The 23,807-nt window shown below is 43.5% G+C and overlaps 1 protein-coding gene across 4 annotated transcripts in view; it reads right to left on the bottom strand.

Annotated features, from left to right (window-relative positions):
- Positions 1 to 3,215: 3,215 nt before the first annotated feature.
- The window catches only part of LOC124609767 (tumor susceptibility gene 101 protein), a 155,401-nt gene continuing 134,809 nt past the window's right edge, over positions 3,216 to 23,807 (bottom strand). For all 4 annotated transcript variants that reach the window (XM_047140099.1, XM_047140100.1, XM_047140101.1 and 1 more), the window contains one exon: positions 3,216 to 3,599. In XM_047140099.1, the coding sequence (XP_046996055.1) occupies positions 3,413 to 3,599 (187 nt within the window). In that variant the 3' untranslated portion in view covers positions 3,216 to 3,412. The remainder of the gene's footprint in view (positions 3,600 to 23,807) is intronic.

Genomic DNA, 23,807 nt, shown 5'->3' with positions numbered 1-23,807 from the left:
TACAAACAAATGAATACAATTTTAGAAAAATTGGATGATTTATTAAACAGATCTTCATGTTGGGGTTCACCTCTGGCCCTTATGCAAGCTGTTTCCAGCTTGGCATGGATAGAGTTGTTGGATGTCCTCCTCAGACACATCATGCAAAATTCTGTCCAGTTGATATGTTATGCCGCCAAAATCCTGGACTAGTGGGGAGGCCCTGCTTGTTGTCATCATCGTCATCGTCTTGCAAGCTCCTTCATCTCCAAATAACTACTGCAACATCTCTCTTTCTGAATCTGCTTACTGTATTCATCTCTTTGTCTTCCTCTAAAATTTTTACCTCCCACACTTTCGTCTGGTACTAAATTGGTGATCCCTTGAAATCTCAGAATGTGTCCTGTCAACAGATCCCTTCTTTTGATCAAGTTGTGCCACAAATTTCTTGTCTCCCCAATTCTGTTCAGTACCTCCTTATTAGTTATGTGATCTACCCACCTAAACTTCAGCATTTTTCTGTAGCACCACATTTTGAAAGCTTCTATTCTCTTTTTATCTAAACTGTGTATCATCTATGTTTCATTTCCATACATGGCTACACTCCAGACAAATACCTTCAGAAAATACTTCCTAACACTTAAATCTATATTCTGTCTTAACAAATTTCTCTTCCTCAAAAATGCTTTTCTTCCCATTGTCAGTCTACATTTTGTATTCTCTCTACTTCAGTGATCAGCAGTTACATTGCTACCTAAATTGCAAAAATCATACACTATTTTAAGTGTCTCGTTTCCTAATATGATTCCCTTAGTATCGCCCGATTTGACTACGTTCCATTACCACTGTTTTGCTTTTGTTGATGTTAGTCATCTATATTCCTTTCAAGATACTGTCCATTCAGTTCAACTGCTCTTCCAAGTCCTGTGCTGCCTCTAACAGAACTATAATATGATAGGCAGACCTCAGAGTTTTTATTTCTAATTCCTGAACTTTAATTCTTACTCCAAATTTTTCTTTGGTTTCCTTTACTGCTTGTTCAGTGTACGTATTGAATAACATTGTCAATAGGCTACTACCCTGTCTCACTCCCTTTTCAACCCCTTCTTCCCTTTCATGTATGTCAACTCTTGTAACTGCTGTCTGGTTTCTGTACAAGTTGTAAATAGTTTCCCTGCTACTTCAGAATTTCAAAAAGAGTATTCCCATTAACATTGTCAAAAGCTTTCTCTAAGTCTACAAATGCTATAAATGTATCCTACATTTCTGTGGAATCCAAATTGATCTTTACAGAGATGACTCCTGCCAGTTTTTCCATTCTTCTATAAAGAATTTGTATTAATATTTTGCAACCATGACTTGTTAAACTGATAGTTTGGTAATATTCACACCTGTTGGCAACTGCTTTGTATGGAATGGAATTACTACATTCTTCCTGATGTCTGAGGGTATTTTGCCTGCCTCGCACATCCTCCACACTAGATGGTAGAATTTTGTCATGGCTGGCTCGCCCAAGGCCATCAATAGTTCTGACGGAATATTGTCAACCCCTGGGCGTTGTCAAATTCTTCTCGCAGTATCATGTCTCCCATCTCGTCTTCACCTGTGTCCACTTTCCTATCTATAATACCCATAATGCTCCAAATGTCTTCAGTTGGGGAGATATGTGGAGACCTTTTTGCCTGAGGTAGTTTGGCAAGCATGAAGACAAGCAATAGAATCTCTTGCCATGTGCGGGTGGACATTACCTTGCTGAAGATGGTTTGCCACGAAGGTAATAAAATGGAGCATAGAATATTGTTGACTTACTGCTGTGCTGTAAGGGTGCTGAGGATGGGAACCAAAGGGGTCCTACTTTGAAAAGAAATGGCACTCCAGACAATCACTCCCAGTTGTTTAGGTGTATGGTGGGCAACTATCGGGTTGGTATCCCACTGCTGTCTGGGGCATGACCAGACACTGTTCATTGGTCTTCGGGGCTCAATTCGAAGCTCAGTGCTGAAGGCAATTTACTCCAGTCAGTGGGATTGCTGGCCGAATATACGTCTGGAGTAGCTTCAGACAGTGTTAGTATGCCAACCTGACTATTACCTGCCATATGCCCCAACAACCATGAGCGATGATCCAGATTGCCATGTCTTTCCACAGCAAGACCACTTTGGTTTTTATGTGTGTCACCCTTACAGCACAGCGATACATCAGTGATATTGTATGCCCCATTTTGTTGCCCTCCATGACAAGCCATCCTGGGCTTACATTTCAGCAAGATACTGATCACTTACACATGGTGGGAGTTCTTACTGCTTGCCTTCATGCGTGCCAAACCTTACCTCAACCAGCAAGGTCCCCAGGTCTCTCCCGAATTGAGAACATTTGGAGCGTTATGGGCAGGTACCTCCCACCAGTTCCGGATTTTTTGTCTGTGTGTATTTCAAAGGAGACTTTAACAGCTCTTATGTAAAGTCTGTTCCAAAATGAAGTGCACGTTTGCAACAAACAATGTTTTTCTTACACTGGCAACTATGTATTTGGAACAAAAACAGTAAAAGAGATTACTGTTAATTCCCAAGCCCCAATGAAGCTAGACTTAAGCACAATGCTTAGGGGTATTTATCTCGGAGTCTAGATGGGCATTTGGGCACCCCAGTTCCTTACAAAGTGGAGTTTGGTGTCTTGTCAATGGCACCAACATGCTCAATTCCAGTTTTTGTTGTAGATGAGTTTTGTTAGACAAATTTGTACTATACACTGTTTTAGAGTGTGCAACCGAAACATTTATATAAAGGAGCATGGGAATACTAGTTTGACTTTATCAACTAGTGCTTCAGTTCATCAGATGTGTTAAAATTGAAGCTTTAGCATGTTTGACATTCACAGATAATGTTTAAGAAATATAAAATTTTGGTCTTATTTTATTAGTAAATGGGGTAGTTCTGTTTGAAGCGTGAATCAAGGTGGTGTAGCAGTTAAAATTTAATTCCCAAGTTGTGTGTACTGTACAAAGATAACTTATTTTACAAACTACTGTACAAATTGTTTACAAAATTCAGTTCCTTTAATTTGTATATAGAAATTTAATTACTTAAAACAATTTTTTAATTTTTTTTTTTTTTTACAGATTCCATTTCAACAACATTCCATTGCGTGGGGAAAACTGGATCCATCGGGCTGGAAAGTAATTGGAGTTAAAAGTACGAAAATGGCTTATGTTATGGATATTTATAAATAAAGTACCATTCCAGTATAATATCATGTATTTTTCCAGTTACAAAGGCATTACAACATGTATAAATATATCACCTGTAACAAGTATATGACAATATACACATTACTGCATGATGATACAGTGGCTGTCTGAAACACTTGACATCTGAGCAGTTACTTTACCATCATAAAGAAAAATTCTTTACACTCCTTAATGGCACCAACTGAGTTACCCGGCAAGTCCTGCCCTTTGACGACACTTGTGCATTAATGCTCTTAACATAAACTGTTTACGTGAGAGGCTGCGTACTTGTTTCAGGAAGACATCCAAATCTATCACACCACGCCGCAGTGCTTCGCCCATATAATAAATAGCATCTTCGTTGGCCGCCTCTTCAGCAAATGCATTAAGTAATCTGAAACAAATGAAAGTTTGACTTAATATACACCTAATGATTAATTAGGGATTTTGTGCTTCTAATCAACTTCTCATAAAAACAGAGGAAGTTAAATCCCATGTTACAAGAAATCAGTACTGAGACGTAGAGAAGATTTCAATCTTTGATGTTGCAAGGGAAACGTTCTCTTAATAATTTCTGAAATGTTGATATTCAGAGCATACTACGATTGTTAAATGCTAAGTTTGTCACCTCCTTAATACTAATCTGTGTAGATTTTTCTGACCGTTTAACATGCTACTATCACCTTAAAACATGTAATGGTACTACATTTCAAGAGTGAGTGAGTGAGTTTCATCATATTCTACATACTACACTTTTGTCACCAGAACCATAGAGCTATTGCACAAGCAAATTTTACTCTGTGTACTTCTACATAACTTGTTACATCCATCAGAAATATATTAAGGTATTTCATTCAAGTGTTGCATTCCTTCATTTAGAAGCTCGTGAATATCTCCCCATACCTACTGTCACTTTCATTGAAAACTACATCAGATTTGCTTATCAAGAGTGTTATGTGGTCCTTGAAAGACTACTCCCCTTAATAAATGTCTGCCGCCCCCCCTTTTTTTTTTTTTTTCAACAGCCACATTCTTTCACTCCCATTAATAATTAATGCTCTGTTTCAAAACTGACCACAAAAAGCACACCATAAGTTACTTGGGTCTGTGTATTCACTTTCTCACTAAAATGGTTTCTCTAACACCTCTGGCAGATTTATAATCAAATTTTAGTTCCTCCAATATTTTTCATTACCTTAAACACCTAAAATGCATGAGAAATGAAACACTAACCTTTAATAACTGCATTTTTTTTAGCAAAACAACTGTTTCTCAACAGAAATATAAAAATTTTCCATTTCTCACAGCATTCTATAACAACAGTGATAATACCCTCAAAGTTGTTGATTTCTATACTTGATACCCTACAGAGCTTATCCAGATTCATCTTTGGCAGTAGTGTGTCTCCAGGGTGTTCAACTCTATTATTATTATTATTATTATTATTATTATTATATAGTTGCTATGTTCTCATTTTTGTCTTTTACCAGTAATTGTTTTTGTGTTCTGATTTTTACTTTGAAGAATATTGCATTATAACTCCCATTTCTTTGTCTCTATTCTAACAAGGGAACCTCCCCATCGCACCCCCCTCAGATTTAGTTATAAGTTGGCACATTGGATAGGCCTTGAAAAACTGAACACAGATCAATCGAGAAAACAGGAAGAAGTTGTGTGGGACTATGAAAAAAAATAAGCAAAATATACAAACTGAGTAGTCCATGCGCAACAAAGGCAACATCAAGGACAAGTGTGAGCTCAGGAGCGCCATGGTCCCGTGGTTAGCGTGAGCAGCTGCGGAGTGAAAGGTCCATGGTTCAAGTCTTCCCTTGAGTGAAAAGTTAAATTTTTTATTTTCAGACAATTATCAAAGTTCAGGCACTCACACATAATCAGCTTCGCTCTCCAAAATTCCAGGACATGTTCAGATTTGCTTGGACATATGCAGGATTTGACGGTCTACACAAGGAAAAATTTGAAAACGTTTAAAACATATATTTTGACAGAGTACAGGGAAAACTGTGCGACTGTGAAACATTCATTTGTTGCAGTTTATGTGACACATTCTTATGTTTTCATGACTTTTTTGGGAGTGATTATCACATCCACAAGAAAACCTAAATCGGGCAAGGTAAAACCCATTCGCCAAGTGTACAAGTTAGGTGGGTCGACAACATATTCCTGTCATGTGACGCACATGCTGTTACCAGTGTCGTATAGAATATATCAGACGTGTTTTCCTGTGGATGAATCGGTTGACCTATGACCTTGCGATCAAATGTTTTCGATTCTCATTGCAGAGGCATGTCCTTTCGTCTACTAATCGCATGGTTTTGCGGTGCGGTCGCAAAACACAGACACTAAACTTGTTGTAGTGAACAGAAACGTCAATGAATGAACGGACAGATCATAACTTTGCGAAAATAAAATTTTCACTCCAGGGAAGACGAGAACCAAGAACCTCTCGTTCCGGAGCTGCTTACGCTGAACACTGGACCACGGCGCTCCTGCCCTCACAGTATCCTTGATGTTGCATATCTTGCGGATGGACTACTCAGTTTGTATGTTTTGCTTATTTTTTTCATAGTTCCACACAACTTCTTCCTGTTTTCTCGATTCATCTGTGTTCAGTTTTTCAAGGCCTATCCACTGTGCCAACTTATAACTAAATCTGAGGAGGGTGCGATGGGGAGGTTCCCTTGTAAGTTACTGTTACTTTCAAAATTGTTTCTCATATCCAGTATCTATAATTGCATTGAGTTTTGCTTCCTGCTACCAGCAGTTTATCTTAAGTCTGGAACAATGTAGTGTTCCATGAGATTGGAGATAGCAGCAGGTCATTCCCATTTTCAAGAAGAGTCACTAGCAGGTGCACACAATTTCAGAACTACAAAACATATTATAACCTGCTTGAAAAACCAATATCGTCTTTGGGTTTCAACCTGCATTCTTTGAACAACAAAGATGTGAAACTTGTCACACCCCATTCAACTAAAATATCAAAAGGATAGTAAATGAAGGTGCCAAGGTTGACACAGTATTCCTGGGTTTACAAGAATTTGATATTGTTTATTACTGTGACACAGTTAAAATATGAGTTTATGAAATATTGGACTGGATTTGTGTTAGATGTACACTCCTGGAAATTGAAAAAAGAACACATTGACACCGGTGTGTCAGACCCACCATACTTGCTCCGGACACTGCGAGAGGGCTGTACAAGCAATGATCACACGCACGGCACACCGGACACACCAGGAACCGCGGTGTTGGCCGTCGAATGGCGCTAGCTGCGCAGCATTTGTGCACCGCCGCCGTCAGTGTCAGCCAGTTTGCCGTGGCATATGGAGCTCCATCGCAGTCTTTAACACTGGTAGCATGCCGCGACAGCGTGGACGTGAACCGTATGTGCAGTTGACGGACTTTGAGCGAGGGCGTATAGTGGGCATGTGGGAGGCCGGGTGGACGTACCGCCGAATTGCTCAACACGTGGGGCGTGAGGTCTCCACAGTACATCGATGTTGTCGCCAGTGGTCGGCGGAAGGTGCACGTGCCCGTCGACCTGGGACCGGACCGCAGCGACGCACGGATGCACGCCAAGACCGTAGGATCCTACGCAGTGCCGTAGGGGACCGCACCGCCACTTCCCGGCAAATTAGGGACACTGTTGCTCCTGGGGTATCGGCGAGGACCATTCGCAACCGTCTCCATGAAGCTGGGCTACGGTCCCGCACACCGCTAGGCCGTCTTCCGCTCACGCCCCAACATCGTGCAGCCCGCCTCCAGTGGTGTCGCGACAGGCGTGAATGGAGGGACGAATGGAGACGTGTCGTCTTCAGCGATGAGAGTCGCTTCTGCCTTGGTGCCAATGATGGTCGTATGAGTGTTTGGCGCCGTGCAGGTGAGCGCCACAATCAGGACTGCATACGACCGAGGCACACAGGGCCAACACCCGGCATCATGGTGTGGGGAGCGATCTCCTACACTGGCCGTACACCACTGGTGATCGTCGAGGGGACACTGAATAGTGCACGGTACATCCAAACCGTCATCGAACCCATCGTTCTACCATTCCTAGACCGGCAAGGGAACTTGCTGTTCCAACAGGACAATGCACGTCCGCATGTATCCCGTGCCACCCAACGTGCTCTAGAAGGTGTAAGTCAACTACCCTGGCCAGCAAGATCTCCGGATCTGTCCCCCATTGAGCATGTTTGGGACTGGATGAAGCGTCGTCTCACGCGGTCTGCACGTCCAGCACGAACGCTGGTCCAACTGAGGCGCCAGGTGGAAATGGCATGGCAAGCCGTTCCACAGGACTACATCCAGCATCTCTAAGATCGTCTCCATGGGAGAATAGCAGCCTACATTGCTGCGAAAGGTGGATATACACTGTACTAGTGCCGACATTGGGCATGCTCTGTTGCCTGTGTCTATGTGCCTGTGGCTCTGTCAGTGTGATCATGTGATGTATCTGACCCCAGGAATGTGTCAATAAAGTTTCCCCTTCCTGGGACAATGAATTCACGGTGTTCTTATTTCAATTTCCAGGAGTGTAGTTTGGACTTGCTTGTGACATCTTCTGCAAACTTTATAATCCAACCATTAAAAGCCATCCTGTAGTTTCATTTTGCATGTCTTTGATTTCTTTAATTCTTCAGATTTTGCACACTACACTCAAGTTCTCTTGAGATTGTCAATTTATTCATACAGTAGTTTTTCTCTTGTGGTTTAACACACTGACTGCCACACACACACAGACGGATGTTTCACCCAGGACACTACTGTCTTGAGTGTGATACTTTGCTTTGCTGTGCTGTGCTGTGGCCTCATGGTAGTGAATGTGTTAGTAATTACTGGTATGTTTCAACATCATCATCTTGAGTTTTTACCAATGCCTGTAACCAGGAATTGTCAACAAACATAAGTGTTCATTGTTTTATGATTTAGTTTAGCATTTATACTAGGTTCTTCACCTCTTCATAATTTTGCAAAATTTACTTTATGGGAGGACATTTAGCTCCTAACTGTGCTCTAACTCTATTGAAATGTAGATTACTCAGAAGGTTCACCATAAGCAAATACTGCTGATTAGTGGAAGCCAAAGGCAAAACTGTTCTACTCTTAGGCTGTGTTCACACTGCCGGCCGGGCCGGGCCGAGCCTGGCCGGGCCGCCGCCCGCTTCGATATCAAACACATGGTTTTGAATTGCGGTGTTCACACTGGCGGCCGGGCCGCGCCGACACGGCGTGAGCCTCCCGGAGCCGAGCCGACGACATTCAGAGTGTTTAATATTGCCGGCGCGAGCCGACCGCAGGCGCGAGCCTGTGGAGCAGCACTACAGCTTCTGCAGTACACGCATCACACGTCTCCCTTCTGCTTTCTTCACAAGTGTGACTGCACACGTCTTTTATTTTAAGATGTTACCTCACATTTCACAATCAGTGAGGAAAAATTACGTTTATTATGATGATACATGCGAAATTACTTTTATTTCATTTATTTAATGTACCGTATTTACATGCATTTACAACAATAGCTTGCCAGCGATCGCGGCATTGCCGCCACTGAATAGTTCGCAGTTACTTGTAAACGGAGACAGATATGAGTGTCACTGAGGGACGGAAATGTGTCCCTACCAGATGATAATGCATTGTAAAGTCATGCTGTGGCAGTTCCTTATCAGTGGAAATAGAACCACTGAGTCAAAGGGCATTATCTCAAAACCCTTCGCCTATCAATCTGTCTATCTTACAAGGTAATGAAAAGAATTCTGTGAGGTCATCAGTGGCTCCACATGATGAACCATCACCACTGCCAAGCGCTGCATCATGAAGAAAAAAGAAGAAACAAGTTGGAAAATTCTGAAGGAGTATTTCTGCGATTCTTCGTTGAAGGCACAGCAAGACATTACCCAAAATGACGAAGCTAATTACTTCCTAATGATTCTCAGGAGTCCCATAAACTCTCTTCCCCTCAGAGGTTAGCGTTTGTGAAATTTAAAATACGAAAGCATGACTACAATTAACTGGAGGTAGCGAATGCTGTACAAAGTTCTACTGCAAACCAAAAATTTTGTACTAACGAATCTTACCTTATCGTTATACACAATTTTTCTTCTGCTGTTATACTTCTGCGAAAATTTGTGTTCTGTTTAGAAATTTTGTCTTGAATGTTCTGCAGCACATACTGAAATGTATTATGATTCATTCTGTAATTAGAATAAAATTTTTCAGGATAGTTTTTAAGTTCTTCATATAAAGAAAAAAACTCTCCTAAATGTCTGTCGCTATTTATGGGATGAATCCATAACCTCCTAGTTCTTCTGTACTTCAAAACTCGACGAGTTACAGCAGATTCAAAACAATACGAATAAAATAGTGAAGACATTTTTCTACACGACAGCACAGACTAGCTAAAGGCGAGCAGCTGTTGGCTGCAGCTGCGTTTTCTACTGACTTGCTTGTCAGCTGTCGAAGGGTGGGGATTTTTTAAAATTTATTTATTTGGCCTCCGGCAGCTGACATCCATTTAGCCAAAGAGTGGGGATTACCTTGACAGTGCAGCGCAGCCCGCCAAGGAAGAAAAAAAAAAAACAATGAAGAACAATGAAACGCACATCTGTGTCGATGTACAGTAGTTTCATTAACTCTCCATTATTTTTTCTGTTAAAGTAGACAACGAGACTACAGAATTGCGCTTCAGTTTCTGCAGTAAACGTATCACAAATCTCCAGTTTGTTTTTGTGATTGGTTTTACACCACTGATCACTAGTAATTAATTTTTTTCTGTCCTGCATAATATGACTACATTAAACCAAGCTGTAACGGCTCGAACTCCGTGGCTTGCGGACGCGGCACTGACGCCACTGAATATCTCGCATTACTTGTGACCAGAGACAGATATCAGTGTCATTATCATTTCAAAAACTTTTTGGTACTTTTAGCTACATTTCATTCGCAACAATGTATGGTCTAAAACGGATCTAACAGTAAGCTACCCGCTACATAACTTTTTCACTACAAGATTTGTAAATCAAGTGCACAACGTTGACAAATAGCATCATTTCACAATGACTGTTAAGAAATATGAAAAGATAAATGATTCAATACAAAGCTAAGATGTTACACTAGCACGTGTACAAAAATAAGATTTTTTAGCCGCATACTTTCTTCAAAATCGGTTGGGAAGCGTTACGAAACTAAGAAATCACGCGAAACGAAAAGTAGACTTTTTCTTTTTTCACGACGTAAGTAACGCCTTTAAGGAAAAAATGAGTTCATAAAACGATGTGGCGCAGTCTTATATACCGCTAAGAATTTTTAGAACATGAAAATCGGAGAGGTGGATTTTCCCCCATTTCGCCGACCCGGCGCGGCGCGGCGCGCAGTGTGAATGCACTACTCGTCGGCCTGAGCTGGCTAGGCACGAGCCGAGCCAGTACACGTCAGCCCGGCCCAGCCCGGCCGGCAGTGTGAACGCAGCCTTAGAATTTGCGCTAGATCAACATTTTTCTTACATAACACAACTTTTAAAGTGATAGTGCCACGCATATTGGAAGAACTGTTGAGGTAGCTGTGAGATTGCAGCCACAGTGAGGAAAGAAGAATGGAACTTGTGAAATCAAGTGGTGAGTTGGGGCTTACGAAAGTCTCAATAGCACAAATTCTATCTTAACACATTGAATGCTGCATGTATAGTGATGGATGTTTCAGTACCAGGCCAAGGCATTATGTGTAAGTTTCTGCTGTGGCTGCCAACAGCCTTGTGGCAGTCAACATGTACTACATCTGAAGCTACCACTTCTGAGATGGATATTATTTCTAGATCCTGAAACTTTTCTTGGAATGAAAGTGGTTAGCTTATAACACACACCTGGAGTTTGCTGTTCCTTCCTTTGAATTAGTTCACTTGCCTGATTGTAGAATCACAGTGCAAGTCTTTCCAGAGAGGAACAAAATTTATATTATTCATTATGCAGCTCTGTGTGAGGCAACAAAGCCTCTGGGGATATTTTCTTGTGCTTGTAGTCATCTGTGACATGTATTGACTGGGAATCACTTAATGTATGAAAGGAGAATGGCTGGAACCTGATAAGAAACCATATTGGAATGCAGTATCATCAATGTATTTCTTCAGGCTACTACTTAAAGATGGCCACTTCAGTTTGTCCTTGACTCAAGGAATAACAATATGTACTACATTCATCATTATGGCCATCACGCGAGTATTTTACTGCTGGCACCACTTCTCACTGACCGTATTCCACTTCCTTCAATTGTGCTACTGTACTTATAGTTCAGCCATCCATCACTTCCCAGACCTCCTAAGGTTGTCCACACTTTCTTCTTTGCAATGAGGTCCACTGCCCCCATTCCTTTGGCCTTCAGCTATTGTCCATCCTTTCTAGAACCATTTTAGATGTTTCAACTATGTGGTGCCTATTACTGATCCACGTGGAAATGAATGGAGAGTTTAGGGCTTCTAACCGTAACTTCAAATATAGACAAAGGGGTCTTATTTCATTTCATGAGTAATGTATGGTTCATCCAATCACAAATAAAGACACACTGTCTGAAAACAGAGGAACAGCTATGAGTACGAGCAGACAAATGTATGATTATCTCTTTGTAGTGATATCCACAGCCAGAACAACACAAACCCCCAACCTAAACTATTTCAACAACAGAATGAGCTGAGAGTATTACGCACCTACAAAACATGGCTATCAACACAAAAACTGCCAATACTGTAGAATGAGGAAGCTTCATCCGGTGAATTTATTTTATGTCTCTTTGTGGAGCACAATGTAAATGCAAAGTCGGGAGTTGGAGCTACTTCCTTGATTTTTTAGACTACTCTTGTGCATCCTCTAAGAACTTGCAGTCGCCTGTCCAGTTCGAAACACTTTATGCTCACAAGTTTTCCCTCAATGTGCAGTAGATATTTGTCACTGGCAACCCCTACTACTGATCTGCACCTACCCAGGTAACATCAAAGCTACACACCTTACACTCTTATAAATACCATTTACACGTTTTAATCCATAGCGGTGCATGTCACTTTACCTGATAACTGGGGTATCGAGTGAAATTTGTGACTGGATGAGGACTTTTTGGTAGGAAGGGCACAGTATGTTATCTCGGATGGAGAGTCATCGACAGATGTAGAAGTAACTTCGGGTGTGCCCCAGGGTAGTGTGTTGGACCCTTGCTGTTCATGTTGTATATTAATTATCTTGCAGACAATTAACAGTAAAATGAGCTGTCTGCAGACGATGCAGTCATCTATAATGAAGCACTATCTGAGAGAAGCTGCATAAATATTCAGTCATATCTTGATAAGATTTCAGCATGGTGCAGAAATTGGCAACTAAATGTTCAGAAATGCAAAACTGTTCATGTCACAAAATTAAAAAAAGAAAAAACAGATAGTATCGTATGACTGTAATATCAATGAGTCACTGTTGAAATTGGCCAACTCGTACAAATGATTAGTAAGGATATGAAATGGAATGATCACATAGGTTCAGTCATGGGTAAAGCAGTGGGGGGAAATGCAATCAGTCTACAAGAGAGATTACTTACAAATCACTCGTGCAACCCATCCTAGAATATTGTTCAAATGTGTGGGACCTGTACCAGACACAGGGTGTATACGACCCGGGAAATCCGGGAAAAACCCGGGAATTTCTCAGAATTCCGGGAATTTTTCATTGTTTTAGCTTTCAGTTAAATTTTTGTAATTTTGACTGCAGAATTGATTCTCTAGCAAAGAATGTTATTGTATCCTGCTACTGGAGAATGATACTGCAGCGATAAAATATAAAAGAGAGGGAAAAAAATAAAACTTTAGTGGCAAAGGAAATGTGCAATTTACAACAACAAGACACCGTGCACGCACAAGTGTCTGCAAATATCAAAAATATGTCAAAGGCCGTAGGGCGCAAACTGTAATTCTTCGTAACAATAAACTGCTTGCTATGAGCATGACATCGCAACTGGTTACGTTAGGTTAGTTTGACCAATCGCTAGCGGTCTGTTGCGCATGCGCATTTGACTCTCGTACAAGCAGTACCTACTTCCGCTACTAGAAGTTTGGCTGTTAGCTGTATCGGCAGTAGGAGCAAGCAGTCAGATGCAAACGAGAAGAATTTTTCTCCTGCGCCATAGCTGCCAGATTCACGCTTGCACAGAGTTGTCTGAGTTGTAGTGGGTAGGGGGGTTAACCTCCACGTGACCCGTGTTTACGTTAAGTGATTTCGCTGCTTCTCTTCGTGTACAGCTCCCACGTCAAATGAAAACAAAACAGATTTCTGTGGCCGGGAGCTATCAAGTGAATTAAAATACATTCACATAATTACGGAGGGCAAAAATATATTATTAATTTCAGTTTTCTGATTTTATTTTATTTCCAAGTTAGTAGCACTCAAGCATTAATCGCCTTGCAGAACAGTGAAGTTATTTTTGCAAGTTTGCTAAAGAAATTTGGCTTTATTAATCCTTCCGCTGAGGCAATCATTTTATTTGAAACAGTGTTTCATTCTACAGTATTGCCTAGCTCCAACTGTTCGCTGAATTTCAAGTGCAATTTCAAGTGCACGTTATCATCTTCTGCCATATACGGCATTATGCCATAATAAAGAACCAAAAATGAGATCGCACTCTGCGATCCTGGGACCTACTTCATTGTGAATCTGGAAAAAGCCAATTTGCACTTCAAGCCGAGTTATGCATTTTAGTAAGGTTTACGAAATTCCGATGCTCTTTGGAGTATTCTCTGATGCCCTGTGTCTTTTATGGTGTAATCTAAGCTCTCCTAGTGCTTTATACATACGAACATGTGGGCTTCCTACACCACTACAGTTGCACATACACAATAATGCCTGTTTTATGGCGCTCTCTGGCAACTGGTAAATCGAACCTATTTCTAACAGTCTCAGGATAGTATTGCGAATGGTGGTTAGAAAAGCATTACTTTCAAAGTAAATTTCTTTTTACGCAAGATGAATTATGTTACGTGTGAGAAAGTGGGATGGATATCTAAACCACAGAGCGTTCGAAACTGAACAGTTTGAGGACGAGCCACTTACAAGAATTTCGAGCCGAGACATTTATGTCAAAATTTTAAATTTACTGGCACATTTGTATGATGTATCTTAAAGTATAACACACGCAAAAAAAAAAAAAAAAAAAATCAATATTACATGTGAAAGCTTAGCTTCTGTTGTAGCGTGTTAATCTTAGAGACCAAAATTATATGTGAAAGCTTAGCTTTTCTTGTAGATATACGGTACTTTGTACATTAATGTAAACAGTTAACTTCTCCTCTTGCGTGTTCGCGCTATGTAACCAGGGATCATGCTATTGGCTGACTATAACACGTGTCTTATGAACTGAATAGCTGCCGTCATCGGCTGGCGAGATCTCGTGGCTTGAGATATGACTCGCTTACAAAAGGACATCGCAACCTCGGTTTCTACGCTCCGGAAACTAACGCGCTTTGTTTGGTGCAATTCGAATTTATACTTTTGTAATACGAAAATCTGCAGCGTATATGTTGCTGCAAATCAAAGGTCTTTCCAAAACTTCTCTCCTTTTTTTTATTAAAAGTCTCTCCAAAACTTCTGTGTCCTGTCTTTTATTTTTTTTCCGGGAAGTTCTATGCGATTGTATAAAACGTTAACCATTCAAAAGATTGATAAGTTTTACAGTTCCGAGGGAAAATCTGCGGAAAACCTACTGTCACTTAGCACAGAAAAAGTGTATTTTCGCCCGGGAAATAGCATATTTTTTAAACGGGATATCCGGGAGAAATCCGGGAATAATCCGGGAATTTTTTTTCCTTGTCCCCGTATACGCCCTGCAGACAGGACTTAACAGGGAACACTGAACATATACAGAGAAGGGCAGCACAAACAATCACAGGTTTGTTTAATGAGAATGTCACAGAGATACTGAAGGAACTGAAATGGCAGATCTTGAAGCAGACGTAAATTATCCCGAGAAAGTCTATTAACACAGTTTCAAGGAGCAGCTTTAAATGATTAGGGATATACTACAACCCCTTCCGTATCAGTCACACAAGGATCATGAGGATAAGATTTAGAATAATTACTGCACACACAGAGGCATTAAAACAAGCATTCTTCCTGTGCTCCATACATGAATGGAACAGGAAGAAACCCTAATAACTGATACAATGGGATGTACGCTCCGCCATACACCTCACACTGGTTTGCAGATGTAGATAATTGGCAGACTTTGAACTGCATCAACTCGATGCCCAACCAGTATACAGCCATTGCTACTGCCAGTGCTGACAGTTCTACCTACTTAATTTTGGACTTAACAATACTGTATATGCGTAATAAGTAAAATCATGTGTAACATTTGCAATCACTGTGCTAGTTCCAAATTTGGGTGTAGGAGTACTGCATATTCTAATTCAAAATATCAATGAAAGGCCTTACCTAAACATTTGCTTGAAAGTTATCACTTTATTTACTGATTATTCCTGTCCAATATTATTGTTGATGACACTGACTGTCCTTACGTTACCTTCAAAATTATATAGTGTTGGGTGTTGTTTACTACGAACTGCTTCCCAGGTGTGTGTCTATTGCAGCTAACTTTTTTTGCCAACAACTGCAACATTATACAGTCACGATCTAAGGAAAAAAACTACCAAGTGCTACTACAGCACGATAATGCCTACCTGTAGGTGCTGATATGACCAAAGCAGCTATCGAGGAGATCATCCCTTGCTGTACTTATTCTCCTGATCTTGCACTCTCAAATGTTTACCTTATTTACTCCTTGTTGAACAACCACGAAGAAAATTTATTTATAGACGAAAGTGTGCTTCAAACTTGGCTTGACATCTTTACCTCCAAACCAATAGATTTCTACAAGTGTGGAAACGGAGAACTATCTGAACATTGTCAGACTGTTACGGAAAAGGTGAGATTATACTGTTAATGATTAATTGCTCTTTCATGATTATCTTATTTAAACAAACTAACAAAAAATGTTATAAAATATGTGCTGTAGTAATACAAATTAATTACATTTATGGTGACAACCCTGCGACAAAGGTCTCTTTTAATAAAATAAAAGTATCTGTAACACAAGCCTGTGTAAAACTTCATGAATTAATAAGATACTATGCACTTCCGACCTCAACAGTCTAGGTAGGTTGGTTGGTTGATTTGTGGGGGTTGAAGGAATCTGACTACAAAGGCCATCGGTCCTTTTTTCCACGATCATGAAATGCCCACAAGCAACAAAGATGACAGAAAACAAAAAAGACAAAGACCAGAAAAGAGGAATTAAAAATACACAGTGTGTTACGGAAACAAAAAAAGGAAAAGCCAACCACCAAGAGACACACTAAAAAGCCCAATATAAAACGGTAGGCCAAAGGCCAGACTCGACACAAAAGAAAGAGACAAACCCTCAGATCGAGGGATAAAAGCCCCCTGCACAAATAAAACTCAAAATTAAGCCTGCCATGGCAGCATCATCCGATAAAAGTGCAAGGAGCGTATCAGGCAGCGCAAATGTCTGCCTGAGCGCAGTTAAAAGCGGACAGTCCAACAAAATGTGGACCACTGTCAATGTTGAACCACAGTGACATAGGCGGGTCCTCGCGGCGCAATAAATAACTGTGTCATCCAGGTGTGGCCAATGCACAGCCGCCAGAGTACAACAGAGTCCTTGCGAGAGGCCCACAAGCAGGAGTGCCACACACCAGTAGTCTCCTTGACGATCTGAAGTTCGTTGGGTGAAGGCAGGGCGTGCCACTCATTGCCCCAGGTACCAAGGACCTTCTGCCGCAAAACTGAACGGAATCACACTCCGAAAGGCCAATCTCCACAGCCGGTGCACTGACAGCCTCTTTGGCCAGCGTGTCAACACATTCATTACCCGGGATGCCAACATGACCCGGGGTCCACATAAAAACCATGGAGTGGCTGCAACGGGCAAGAGTATGGATGGACTCCTGGGTAGCCATCACCAAACAACAGCGAGGAGACACTGGTCGATAGCTCGTAAACCACTCAGGGAGACACTACAGATAACGAAGGTCTCACCTGAGGAGGAGTGGATATACTCTAGGGCGCGAGAGATGGCGACCAGCTTGGCAGTGAAAACACTGCAGCCAGCCGGCAATGAGCATTGTTCAGAATGAGTCCCAAGAGTAAGAGCATAACCAACTTGACCAGCAACCATCTAACTGCCAGTATAGGCCATGTCACAGCGGCGAAACGCAAGGAGGACCGACAGAAAGCGGCGGCGTAGGGCCTCAGGAGGGACTGAGTCCTTCAAGCCCTGTGCCAAATCCAGCCAAAGGCATGGGCAGACACACACCATGGGGGTATACGTAAATCAGCCATGAAAAGAGGTGGGAGAGGGTAAAACTCAAGCCCAGAGAGAAGAGCCCGAACGCGAACCGCAATCGTACACCCTGACCGGGAATGCCGTTCTGGAAGATGGACGACCAAGTTGGGGAACAGGAGACAGTAATTTGGATGCCCAGGCAAGCAACAAACATGTGCAGCATAAGTGGCCAGTAGTCGTTGGCACTGGATCCGCAATGGAGGGACACCAGCCTCCACAAGTAGGCTGTTTACAGGGCTTGTGCGGAAAGCTCCAGTTGCGAGTCGGATCCTGCAGTGATGTATGGGGTCAATTAACAGCAATGCGGAAGGCAATGCCGAATCATAAGCCATGCTCCCATAATCGAGACGGGACTGAATCAATGCCTGATACAGTTGTAGAAGGGTAGACAGATTGGCCTTCCGGCTGGTGTGACTAAAGCAATGAAGAGCATTAAGATGCCGCCAGCACATTTGCTTAAGCTGCCGAATATGAGGGAGCCAAGTCAATTAGGCATCAAAAAGCAAGTCCAAAAACTGATGCATCTCCACTACGGCAAGAGGTTCAACGTCAAGATAAAGCCATGGCTCAGAGTGAACACTGTGATGCCGGCAGAAATGCATGACGCAGGTCTTGGTAGCCGAGAACTGGAAGCTATGTGTGATGGCCCAAGACTGCACCCTGCGGATAGTGCCCTGTAGTCGCTGTTCAGCAACCACAATGCCAGTGGAGCCATAGTACAGTTAAAAGTCATCAGCATACAAAGAAGCCGATACGGACGTTCCCACAGCTGCAGCTAGCCAATTGATAGCAACTAAAAAGACGCAGACACTCAAGACAGAGCCTTGTGGGACCCCATTCTCCTGGATTCGGGAGGAACCAACTTACATGCGGAAGGAACAAAGCGACAGAAAATTTTATAAAAAGCAGGAGCGGGCCACTAAGACCCCACCCATGAAACGTTGTGAGGATGTATGTTGCCATGTCATATCTTACACCTTCCGCATGTAAAAAAAGATGGCAACCAGATGCTGACGGCGGGCAAATGTCGTGTGGATGGCAGACTCCAGGCAGACCAGATTATCGGCGGCAGAACGGCCTTTACAGAACTGACCCTGGGACAGAGCCAGAAGGCCCGAAGACTCGAGTAGCAAACTCGACCTCCGGCTCACCATGCGTTCAAGCAACTTGCACATAACGTTGTTGAGGTTAATGGGGCAGTAGCTATCCACCCCCAAGGGGTTCTTGCCAGGCTTCAACACTGGGATGATAATGCTTTCCCGCCACTGACAGGAGAACTCACGCTCAACCCAGATACGGTTGAAAAGGTTGAGGAAGTGTCGCTTGCAGACCACCGAGAGATGTTTGAGCATCTGATAGTGGATGCGATCCAGCCCAGGAACTATATCAGGGCAAGTGGCTAGGGCACTGTGGAATTCCCACTCACTGAATGGAGCATTGTACGATTCGGGTGGTGCGTATGGAATAAAAGGCTTGGAGAGGTATGGGTGCCAATGGTGGAGACATACCGTTCCCAGCACTCCTGCTTCCGTCGGCATATAAGGTGTTGGGCTCAGGCATGGAGCTGTTTAAAGGTAATGAGGTGTTCCAATGATGGGTGCCGCTTATGATGCTGGAGGGCCCACCTGCGATCTCTAACCGCCTCAGCAATCTCTGGTGACCATCAAGGCACAATCCTCCGCTGAGGTGACACGTAAGAACTGGAAATTGCAGATTCCACGGCACAAATGATGCCAGTGGTGATCGTGTGAACCACCACATCAATGGCAGCATGAGAAAGAGGCTCAAGAGTGGCAATGGAGGTGATCGAGTCCCAGTCAGCCTTATTCAAAGCCCATCTGGCAAGGCGCCCAGGTGAGTGATGCTGGGGCAGTGACAAAAAGATTGGAAAGTGGTCACTACCGCACAAGTCGTCATGCACACTCCATTGGACAAATGGTAGGAGGTCAGGACTGCAGACTGAAAGGTCGATGGCTGAGTATGGCACCATCATTTAAAAGAGAAAGGTTGAGCTGTGCCAACACTTGCTCAACGACAGTTTCTCGGCCTGTTGCCACCACCAATCCACCCCACAAAAGGTTATGGGCATTAAAGTCGCCCAATAACAGAAAAGGTGGCAGAAACTGGGCTATCAGTGCAGCCAATACATGCTGCGGGACATCACCATCCTGTGGAAGATAGAGACTGTGGACAGTAACATCCTGAGGCATCCACAGCCGAACAGCGACAGCCTCTAAAGGTGTTTGAAGAGGGACACACTCGCTGTAAAGGGAGATATGGATGTAGACACAGACTCCACCAGATACACTCTCATAAGCTGCCCGATTCTTATAATAACGTCAATAGCCACGGAGGGCGGGGGTTCGCATTGTCAGAAACCAAGTTTCCTGGAGAGCAGTGCAGAAGAAAGGGTGAAGGCTGAGAAGTTGTCAGAGCTCAGCAAGGTGGTGGAAAAAACCGCTGCAATTCCACTGGAGGATGACATTGTCCGCAGCCAAAAAAGGCGAGAAGGGACCAAGGAGGCAGATTATGCCGCTGTATCACCTGCTGACACCGATTGAGTACCTGTGCAATTGACTTCCATGGTGCCAGAGGGTCCAGCGAGATGTAGGTTCTCAGCAGACGTCAGAATATCCACCCCATCCTCAGACGCAGAGCTTGTAGGTTGCAGTGGGGTGGGCGCCACCACAAGTTCCTTGGTCTTAGAGGTCTTATTCTTGGACTTTTCTCGCTGCTCCTTGGGTTTCACTGGTTGGGAGGGCTTCACTGATTCAGTCTCCGGGACCAAGGAGGATCATGAAGCCCTATGACCAGCTGCTTGTGGGCACTTACGCCACTGGCAGGCATCATCCTTCCCACTGGTGGAAACCTGGGAAGGGAGGGACCCAAGGGACCCCTTCCAGCTGAGAGGAACCGAAGAAGTTCGACGCTTTTCTAGCTTCAAAGTGGGGACGGATGTCCCCAATTGGTGAGGAGGGTGTTGTTCCCGAAGTAGGTGGCACAGGAGCAACAGGGAGGGTAGTGCCCCCCACAGTCAAGAGGGCTCAGGGAGCCGACTGGAATTCACTGAACCGATAGGGCTGTCACTGTTGTAGTGGCAGCATAAGAGGAAGTCATTCGCACATGATGGATTTGTACATATTTCCTCTTAGCCTCAGTGTAGAACAGTCAGTCCAGGGTCTTATATTCCAGGATTTTCCACTCTTTCTGTAAAATCCTGCAGTCTGGTGAGAAAGTTGGCACAGATGGGAGGCGGGGCACATGGAGTATTGGGATGTGATGGGCGTCCGCAATCACGACATGTGAGGCTGAAAGTACAGCGGGAAGACATATGGCCGAACTTCCAGCACTTAACACCGCATCAGGGGAGGGATATAGGGCTTGACGTCACAGCAGTAGACTATCACCTTGACCTTCTCAGGCAATGTATCACCCTCGAAGGCCAAGATGAAGGCACCGGTGGCAATCTGATTATCTCTCAGACCCTGATGAACGCGTCAGACGAAATGAACACCTTGCCACTCTAAGTAGGCACGCAGCTCGTCATCAGACTACAGAAGAAGGTCTCTGTGGAATATAATACCCTGGACCATATTTAAACTCTTATGGGGGATGATGGTTACTGAAACATCCCTCAACTTTCCACAAGTGAGTAATGCCCGTGACTGGGCAGAGGGTGCTATTTTTATCAAAACTGTCCCAGAGCGCAATTTGGACAAGCCCTCCACTTCCCCAAACTTGTCCTCTAAATGGTCTGCAAAGAACTGAGGCTTCATGGACACAAAGGATTCCCCATCAGCTCTCGTACATACTAGGTAGCAGGGCAAATAAGTCTCGCTGCCATTCTTAGCTTTTCGTTCCTCCCATGGTGTGGCCGGAGAGGGAAACGATTTGGGGTCATAAGTGTTTGCATTAAATTGAGCCCCAGGGAGATGGGCATCTACTCCTTGGCATACGTGGGGAGTTAATGGTGCAGGCATCAGCAGAGTGATCCCTGTGTGGTCAGGGGGCTACAACCAACAGGGTACATGGCGACCCCACCATTATGGACTGGCTCCCGTGCTGGATATCAGGTGCAAAGAAGTCCATGGTCGTCGGCAGCGCAGAAAGCGACACAGCATAATGGATGGCGGAAACTGCATCCAGGATTGTATCCTTGCCCAAGAGATGAAGAGCGAGTGAGACTGCAATGCAACGAGGAGAAAGCAGGCTAAAGATCTTAGTGCATGATGGACACGATGCCCCATGTAAGGCGCCCTTCCCCAATTGGCTCACTCTTCAGAAAAATTTGGAAGTATGAAGGTCAAACCGTACAGGGGGCCATCACATAAAGGCCGAAACGTGAGAGACTCCTTTTAGTCGCCTCTTATGACAGGCAGGAATACCGTGGGCCTATTCTAACCCCTGGACCTGCAGGGGGTAAACATTTTATGCTACTTGCAGTCCTGCCTTACGCATAAAGAAGCAACATTATTACAGCAGATGCAGAAAACTGCATGTATTATCAAGAGTTCTGGAGCTTCCAGTCATGGAGCACTGAACTGAGTTTATGAAAACTTATGATGGTAAAGTATTCTTAAGATTTCCCTACTGTTTTTGAATCTGGTTATACTTGTAAAGCAGTCAGAGAAGTGCTAACGTGGTGGTGAATGAAGTTTTGTAGGTACTCAACAGCATGATTACTAGTTCCTTTATCGTCATCATCAGTGAGCTAACAGAAGAGTTTTGTGAACAATAAGGCAGTCGGATCAAGAGCTGTCACACATGGTATGGCTTGTGGAGAACAGTGAACTGGAAGTATTGATAAGACAAGCTGTAGGATTTGCAGAAAAAGAGGAAGGGTAGAAGACGTTCCCGTTCCCGTTCGCCTCCTGGCCTCAACCTTTGCTAGTCACTGTCCTCACCCATCCAGCCCCCTCCCTGTTCCCATTCCAGCACTACACAGCCGTCATTTCACCGTCACACTTTCCGATACTTACCCCCTCCCCCCCCCTCCGCACCTTCTCTCCTGCCCTCCGTCTAAACTGCAACACTTGACTGTCCATCACTCCCACCATACTATCCCTCCCGCTCCCTGCCCCAGCCTCCTCCTTACCCCCACCTAGTCGCCACTCCCATCATGCACTGGTGCTGCTGTTCGCAGTGCAGTGTGGTCTCAGCTCTCTGAGACTGCAGATGTGTGTGCAAGTTGCATTTATGTGTGTGTGTGCGCGCGCGTGTGCGTGTGTGTATGTGTATGTGTGTCTACTGCTGACAAAGGCCTTAATGGCCGAAAGCTTTAATTGGGTGAATCTTTTTGTTGTGCCTATCCCAACTCAGCATCTCCTCTATATGGTGAGTAGCAACTTTCCTTCTCTGGTACTGTTACATTCCATCCTGGATTTTCCATTGTTCAAATAAGTTTGGATATGCCTCAAAGATGTGGCGGGACTGTAACGGGTAGGGTCGCTATGCAGATGCTCTGAGGGCGGTATATAGCCATGTGTGAGGTAAATATGACCAATACAGATGTGGTGCACAGGGTCTAGTGGTTTTAAAACAGAAGGTGCTGTTAACTCCTAAGTGATTCATCCATAGTTCGAATTGAGTTAAAAATAAATGATGTGATATTTTACCTGCCGAGCTGATCACCAAGAAATGTTTCCAGGAAGGCATACAACGTAATTTCTGTATGCAAGATGCCTTGAGGTGCTTTATGTGTGATAAACATATCAGTTCGTGCTCAAACAGCAGTCCTACAAAGCAACTGTTGTCTACCACTTCCAGGGATTAGATATCCAAATATAATTCAGGATGCAGGTAGGGGGATCAAATTCTATGAAAGTGTACCTGCCAGGATGTTTTCAGTGATATACTTATTCCTTCTGAATGACCTCTCAAAAATGATGTTCTGCTGAATGTAATGACATAGAACTACAGTGCTGAGAGAAATCATTGACACAGAAGGCAGATTATACCTATGATGAATCACATCTATACTCTGCAAACCACTGTGACATGCATGCAGAAGGCAAGTCCCATTATACCAGCTCTTAAGAGTTTTCTCCCCTTCCATTCATCTACGGAGCAAGGGGAGAATGATTGTCGGAGTGCCTCTGCATGTATTGCAATTAATCTAATCTTGTCTTAAACATCCCTATGGAAGTGAGATATACACCACCGTGATCCAGACATCTGTTTGAAAGTTCGTGACGCCCTC

Source organism: Schistocerca americana, chromosome 1 (genome assembly GCF_021461395.2).
Source record: "Schistocerca americana isolate TAMUIC-IGC-003095 chromosome 1, iqSchAmer2.1, whole genome shotgun sequence".
Classification (NCBI taxonomy): Eukaryota; Metazoa; Arthropoda; class Insecta; order Orthoptera; family Acrididae; genus Schistocerca; species Schistocerca americana.
This window is presented reverse-complemented; position numbering and strand designations above follow the sequence as displayed.